The 8,376-nt window shown below is 45.3% G+C and overlaps 1 protein-coding gene across 3 annotated transcripts; it reads right to left on the bottom strand.

The window, feature by feature from the left end:
* Positions 1 to 8,289, bottom strand: pigx.L (phosphatidylinositol glycan anchor biosynthesis class X L homeolog). Of its 3 annotated transcripts, XR_005961125.1 has the most exons (8): positions 8,166 to 8,289; positions 4,348 to 4,468; positions 4,003 to 4,066; positions 2,264 to 2,405; positions 1,979 to 2,189; positions 1,683 to 1,783; positions 397 to 593; positions 6 to 360 (listed from the first exon to the last, which is right to left on the bottom strand). XR_005961125.1 is itself a non-coding variant. In XM_018262013.2 (7 exons), exons 2-7 carry the CDS (start codon positions 4,394 to 4,396, stop codon positions 450 to 452), a joined length of 711 nt encoding a protein of 236 aa, XP_018117502.1. In that variant the 5' UTR covers positions 4,397 to 4,468; positions 8,166 to 8,289; the 3' UTR covers positions 6 to 449.
* Positions 8,290 to 8,376: the final 87 nt, after the last annotated feature.

The raw sequence follows: 8,376 nt of genomic DNA, 5'->3' as shown, positions 1-8,376 counted from the left end.
TTGGCTTAATAGAAATAATTCCTCATTTTATTATTTTGTTATAACAAACAAGTCATTGAAATCACTTTCCAACTTCCTGGTTCTGGCGAGTCCATGTGAGAAGGTGGAGCAGGAAGTTACATCAGCAGCAGTTCTCTGTATCATAAGCTGCTCCTTATCTCAAAGCCTCACACAGGCTGCAGCTAAAGGAAGGGAGGGTTCCAGTACTGTATGTATAAAGCATTCCGCAGGGGCCACATACCACAAGAGCAGATTTGAGGCGAGTCCCTCCACACAAATGCACCACCAAAGGGTTTAAAACTACAGCTTTGGGCCCTCAAGGGCCCCATGGAATAGACAGACATTTGTGCACTAAAGGTCCCTGGGAAACTTCTTGGGGCTCATCCAGGTGAAAGGGCAAGTCACAAACTCCTCCCCTCAGGCTGCAGAATGGACCATTGGACCAGAGACTACACAGAACCGTGGCCATGTCTGTAAACAGCGCCGAGTATCATCCCGGCACATAACACAGTCACTATCAGAGTCACGGTATTTACTAATGGCCTGTCCTGGGTCAGACCCACTGGAACCTCCACAATCAATTCAGCTGGAACCTGTGGAACAGAAAAAAGGGGTCATACCAACTTGTGCCCATCAATCGGATTTATATACCCACCATGCTCCTTTATATACCCACCATGCTGATTTATATACCCAGTATACGGATTTATATACCCACCATGCTGATTTATATACCCAGTATACGGATTTATATACCCACCATACTGATTTATATACCCACCATACTGATTTATATACCCACCATGCTCATTTATATACCCACCATGTTCATTTATATACCCACCATACTGATTTATATACCCACCAAACTGATTTATATACCCACTATACTGATTTATATACCCACCATACTGATTTATATACCCACCATACTGATTTATATAACCACCATACTGATTTATATAACCACCATACTGATTTATATACCCACCATACTGATTTATATACCCACCATACTGATTTATATACCCACCATACTGATTTATATACCCACCATGCTCATTTATATACCCACCATGTTCATTTATATACCCACCATACTGATTTATATACCCACCATACTGATTTATATAACCACCATACTGATTTATATACCCACCATACTGATTTATATACCCATTATACAGATTTATATACCCACCATACTGATTTATATAACCACCATACTGATTTATATACCCACCATACTGATTTATATACCCACCATACTGATTTATATACCCACCATACTGATTTATATACCCACCATACTGATTTATATACCCACCATACTGATTTATATACCCACCATACTCATTTATATACCCACCATACTGATTTATATACCCATTATACAGATTTATATACCCACCATACTGATTTATATACCCACCATACTGATTTATATACCCATTATACTGATTTTTATACCCAATATACTGTTTTTTATACCCATTATACTGATTTTTATACCCATTATACTGATTTATTACCCACCAATCTGATTTATATACCTGTGTCCAGCCCCTTCCCTGGTGCCATCGCAGTGTATGTGGCAGCAGTAAGTAGGATCAGTATATAGATATATAGATAGATATATAGATATAAAGGTATATGTGCCAGGGGCAGGGGGTGGTACTTACAGCAGTATAAGGAAGCTCCAGCCATTGGCACAGTGATTTGTCCTTTAGGTCACATGGAGCGTCAGTCACGGAGTGGGGTGAGCAAGATCTGGGGGGTAAATCTAAGGAGGAATAATAGTAAATGTTATACTGACCAATCAGGATTGTGGGTTGGACTTTTATAATCATGACCCCCACACTTGCTGCCCATGGGGGCAGAGGATACAGAGCAATGTGGCTGATTGGTCATATTTGCTGTTAATGGGCGGGGCAAGGACGTGCAGGTAAGTGTGTACACTGCAGGTGGGAGGAGTTACCTGGGCCGCAGTCGACCAGTAATTTGGGGTTCTGCAACGTTACGGAGACTGTGTCAGTTTGGGCCGCAGGTCGGTGGTAGCGCAGGTGGAGCGGCACGGTGGAGATGAAGCAATGGGCACACGATGGGTCTGACTTGGGATAGACCAGAGCAGTGAGGCCCTTAGAGAGGTACTCAGGGGCCTCCACATCTACTGCTGTCAGTAACAGAACCTACAGAGAGACACCCCGTTACTACAGCCCCACATAAGCCGTACGACTCTACGTTGCCTTGGGCTTGTCTGTACCTCTGTCAGGTTGTGGTGCCGCAGAGAGGAGAGCTGATATGGATCCAGATATAAACCAGAAGGTATGAGCTCTTGGATCAGCACCTTGCACTGCTCCACCTGTTCTGATGGGCCCTGAACTGCAACTCTTGTAACCAAGTCCCTACAGTAAGTACAGAAAGGAGAGTGGCAGCTCAATGGTTAATACAGGAGCATATGGGAACACAATCAAGGGGTGTCTGTGTGTATGTTCTACTCGTCCCACTCTACTCCTCCCCATACTCTACTCATCCCATACTCCTCCACATACTCTACTCGTCCCATACTCCTCCACATACTCTACTCGTCCCATACTCTACTTGCCCCATACTCCTCCCCATACTCTACTCGTCCCATACTCCTCCCCATACTCTACTCGTCCTATACTCCTCCCCATACTCTACTCGTCCCATACTTCACTTGTCCCATACTCCTCCCCATACTCTACTCATCCCATACTCTACTCATCCCATACTCCTCCCCATACTCTACTCATCCCATACTCCTTCCCATACTCTACTTGTCCCATACTCCTCCCCATACTCTTCTCGTCCCATACTCCTCCCCATACTCTACTCGTCCCATACTCCTCCCCATACTCTACTTGTCCCATACTCCTCCCCATACTCTACTCGTCCCATACTCCTCCCCATACTCTACTCATCCCATACTCCTTCCCATACTCTACTCGTCCCATACTCTACTTGTCCCATACTCCTCCCCATACTCTTCTCGTCCCATACTCCTCCCCATACTCTACTCGTCCCATACTCCTCCCCATACTCTACTCGTCCCATACTCCTCCCCATACTCTACTCGTCCCATACTCCTCCCCATACTCTACTCGTCCCATACTCCTCCCCATACTCTACTCGTCCCATACTCCTCCCCATACTCTACTCGTCCCATACTCCTCCCCATACTCTACTCGTCCCATACTCCTCCCCACACTCTACTCGTCCCATACTCCTCCCCATACTCTACTCGTCCCATACTCCTCCCCATACTCTACTCGTCCCATACTCCTCCCCATACTCTACTCGTCCCATACTCCTCCCCATACTCTACTCATCCCATACTATACTCATCCCATACTATACTCATCCCATACTATACTCATCCCATACTATACTCATCCCATACTATACTCATTCCATACTATACTCATTCCATACTATACTCATCCCATACTATACTCATCCCATACTCCTTCCCATACTATACTAATCCCATACTCCTTCCCATACTATACTCATCCCATACTCCTTCCCATACTATACTCAACTCATACTCCTTCCCATACTATACTCATCCCATACTCCTTCCCATACTATACTCATCCCATACTCCTTCCCATACTATACTCATCCCATACTCCTTCCCATACTATACTCATCTCATACTCCTTCCCATACTATACTCATCTCATACTCCTTCCCATACTATACTCATCTCATACTCCTTCCCATACTATACTCATCTCATACTCCTTCCCATACTATACTCATCCCATACTCCTTCCAATACTATACTCATCCCATACTCCTCTTCATACTCTACTCTTCACAGAGATTGGGGAGATGGCCCCTTCTAGGGGCAATTGATTGGCACAACCCCTTGTGACCAGTGGGTAAATCTGTGGCTTTGGAGGCCCCCGCAAATGACTATTCCCCTAAGATACACTGAGCATGGGAACTACTCACCTGTCTATGTGCACTTACCTGTGAAACCCTTTATTCACTATTTCTCTCCTGACCAACAGCTGGGGACAAGGACTCTCATTGGCTGAAACATAAGAAGGATATTTACTCATCTGTTGTTATAGCAACTCCACACCCAATAGGGGGCTGGAACCAATAAATACACTGCCCGGACCAGCAATCTGACAGAGGGGCTAGTGTAAGATGCACAGACTAGTTATTGGGCCTCTGTGTATTGGAAATGCCTGGAACTAGTTTGACTCCCAGTCCAGACTTGCTGAGAGCCCATGAGCATCGGCACATAGAGTGTAAGCTCTGCTGACATACATACAGAACTACCTGAGACACTCGCTATACAGAACTTACCTGAGACAGTCATTATACAGATGAGGGTTAAGTAGACAAGTTGGTTCATAGTAAAGTGACTCAGGTGACAGGTGAGAGGATTGTGATGTCACAGAGGCGTCTGACACATGAGATTGAATATCTGGAGAATAAGAATCACAGCCAATAAGAGACAAGTAATGGGGAGGGGCAGGCGGGGGAGGGAAAGACAGAAGAGATGAAGGTGGGGGCAATAGAGAGGGGGCAATGCTGGGGGTGGGCCTGGGGGACAGAGATGAGAAGCAGCAGATGACAATGGAGTTGAGAGTAAAAGTGAATGTGCAGAATGGAGAGGAGGAGAGAGAATGGAGAGGAGACAGTGAGGAGAGTGAGTGACAGGGGTGAGTTAGGGTGACACGTGTAACAAGCAGGAGTGACATGGGGCAACTAACTCTTAATCCTGACAAATCTATTGCCCTCCCTCGTGACTTTGTGTCCTTGTCCTTTAATGACCCAATAACTGCCCTTTGTACAACAGGTACAGGGGTCACACTCAGTTCTGGGGGGTCACACTCAGGCACATGATCTTGTATAGAAATACTGGAGGGCCCCAGGCTGTACTGTATGGCAGCTCCATCATGTCTCCAGCGCCCCTTGTGTATCAATTTCACTTCCATGAGAGCCCAGTGATGTCACGCTGATGATTTCACACACCAGTGAGTCGGTCATTAGGGGCAATGAATGAGAGTATGTCAGTGTAATGAGAGTGTTACTTACAATTGAGTATAAATACAAGTGCAGGGGATTTAGTTACAAAGTTATGATAATAAAGTTGCTAAGTGACCCCTGTGTGTAATCACATGTTCTTCTATTTATACTCAATTCCTTATGAGACGCAGCTTTCTGCGTGACTACAACTCCCAGAAGCCTCAGCGCGTGATTATGTGACTCACAACAGTCACTTCCGGGTAAGGGAAAACTAAACTATCCAGGATACCGAGAGCTCGGACAGGAAAAGAAAATCTCGGTGAGTTTGATATGATTTTCGTTTTTCCTGTTCCTTTCACATGGCAGCGGGCAATGAACAGAATGTACAAAAGAATCACCTTTTTTGGGAGGGTCTTTATTCGATACAAACTGCTGAATGTAAAACCGCTGTTGCAAAAGCTGCTGATTTTTTGGAAAATACTTAAAATTTGTAGTGATTGATAAATGTGTTAAAGGAAGACCAAACTGCTGCTTTGCCGATTTCTTCTGATGTTCCCTTAGATTGGAAAGCCCAAGACGCTCTAATACCAGAGGGTGCTGTGCTGGACTCCGTCTCGTACGCCCTTTTAACGCACTCTTTGATCCATGTTACGAGACTTAGATGGTTCTGCTCCAGTCTTTTTTCCCTCAGGAATCACCAATAAAGAATCTGATTTTCTGATGTTTTTTACTCTATCCAGGTAGGTATTTAAGCATCTCACTACATCCACATTGTGCCATTTCTGTTCCATAGGAGTCTGCGGCTCTGGAAAGAAAGTTGTAACACGATATCTTGAGTCGTATGAAACCCCGACATGACTAGGAATTAGGGATGCACCAAATCCAGGATTCGGTTCGGGATTCGGCCTTTTTCAGCAGGATTTGGCCGGATCCTTCTACCCGGCCGAACCGAATCCTAATTTGCATATGCAAATTAGGGGTGGGGAGGGAAATTGCGTGACTTTTTGTCAGAGAACAAGGAAGTAAAAAATGTTTCCCCCTTCCCGCCCCTAATTTGCATATGCAAATTAGGGTTTGGGTTCGGTTCGGTATTCAGCCGAATCTTTCATGAAGGATTCGGGGGTTCGGCCGAATCCAAAAAAGTGGATTCGGTGCATCCCTACTAGGAATGAATCTGTCAGCTGTTTTAAGCACAACTTTATCTTGCCATAGAGAGGGCCTGTAATCCCCCTACTCTTCTGGTCAATGGCCAATAGGAAACAAGTTTTCATATTCAGCAATTTGAGAGGACGAAATAGTCTCAAATGGTTCGACCTGTTAGAGCAGCCAACACCAAGCTGAGATCCCAAGGAGGAACTTGTGTTCTGATTATTGGAAAAAGTCCTTGAAAGAATCTCTTAATCGTAGGCTTGGTGCCCAGGCTATGCCTGAAAAGTGAGAAATTTACGTCATTTGACCTTTGAGAGTGGAAATATTTCGTTTCATTTCCACTCCTTTTGTAGAAAGTCTACAAGGTGAACCTCTGAAGCTTCAGCTGGATTCAGTTCTTTCTCTTGGCACATGTTATAAATGTTTCCCATATGAGGAAATATCTTGTTATAGTGTTCAGCTTTCTGGCTGCCATCAATGTGGATATGGAGCCTTCTGATAAACCTGTTTTTGCCAATTTTTTCCTTTCAAAAGCCAGGCCGTTAGTGCCCACTTGTCTGGATGTGGTTGTATCATGTTCCCTTGTGTTAACAGATCCCCTCTGATTGGGATTCTCATGGTCTGGTCCTTGGATAAGGACATTATTTGCAGGAACAATGGTCTCCTTGGCCACCAACACTATCTCTGATTGGTCTTTCCTCAGTATTCTTGGGATCCGGGGAATCGGTGGAAACAGATATGATCTCTAAAAATTCCATATTATTGAAAGGCATCGATGAAAAGAGCATTCTTGTCCGGAGTCCATGATGCAGATATTGCCATATTGCCATTGGCCTTCGAGGCCATTAGATCCAGAGAGAATGGTCCCTATTTCTTTTGGATTAAGTTGAAGGCAGACTGGTGAAGTTCCCATTCTCTGTTCAACCCGGCTGACCTGCTTAGTTTGTCCGCCATTATGTTCTGTATCCCTGGGATGTATTCTGCTTTCAATTTGATAAGATTCTTGTCGGCCCATGCGACAATAAGGCTGGTCACGTCTAATAGACTCTTTGATTTTGTGCCTCCTTGTTTGTTCACATATTTTATTGTGGTCAAATTCTCTGAGCTGCCCAATACTGATTTGTTCAGTGGCGTAACTAGATATTACTGGGCCCCACAGCAAATTATTTTTCAGGCCTCCAAAATTTTTAGCAGTTGACTTGTTTTACCAATATTTATTGAAACTGTATATGAATTAGGGCCTCGTGGGGCCCCTATACCTCCTGGACCCCCCTGCAGGCACAGGGTCTGCTTCCTCTATAGTTACACCCCTGGATTTGTTCATTAGAAGCTGTTGGAAGGTTAGAAACTCCAGGAACACTGCCTTCAATTCTTCCCAGTTGGGTGACCTGACAATTTCATTCTGCCTCCATCTTCCTTGCGTCTTCTTGTTCATAATGTCTGCATACTATTTGTTATTATATTGATTGTTTATGGTTTATTGTGAAAACCAAATAAAATAACAAATCTATAATGTGTGATCCCCAACCTCACTTTCTGGCATCAGTGGTCATTACCCCCCAGGTTGGTTGCTGAAGTGACACTGGTCGTTTGAGGGTCTCTGTCTTTGTCCACATCTTATGGAGGCGGCTGACTGTGGGTTCCATCTTGGAAGCGGATGTTGACGTCTTATTGCGCATGCGGAGATTTTCATCATTGCGTCTGACAGCGCCGCAGGCACAATCGCCCGTTAAGCTTTATGTTAGTTTCTCTGGCGACTCTCTCAAGGTCACGCGTCGGTCCCGGAGCTTCAGAAGCAGAGAGGAATCTTCTGGCGCGTTCAGGGGGGGGGGACAGGAGGAAAAAGATGGCGGCCGGGGGGCGGAAGTGCAAAATGTATTGTATTTCCTGTCCCATTTGTATGGCAGGTGGGATTAACCCGTTCATTGGCCACTGGCATGTGAAAGGAACAGGACATTATATATAGGAGAGAACAGGAAGACTCCACCTGAGCTGTTACTTACCTGCTGCTGCTCTGCGGATGGTACAGTCCAACTCCCCCGCGCTGGACTCTTCTAACAACTGAGCCCCGCCCCCTTGCGTCACTACTGCCACCCTATAGGCTCCCGAGTACCCTCCCTCTTTATTTACCCACAGCGTCAGCCCATTCCCTGAGTGTGTGAGGAAACTGCCCCGGGACACTGGGAGGAGAGGCGAGTGACGAGTGAGTGACGT

This window comes from Xenopus laevis, chromosome 5L (assembly GCF_017654675.1).
Source record: "Xenopus laevis strain J_2021 chromosome 5L, Xenopus_laevis_v10.1, whole genome shotgun sequence".
NCBI lineage: Eukaryota > Metazoa > Chordata > Amphibia > Anura > Pipidae > Xenopus > Xenopus laevis.
This window is presented reverse-complemented; position numbering and strand designations above follow the sequence as displayed.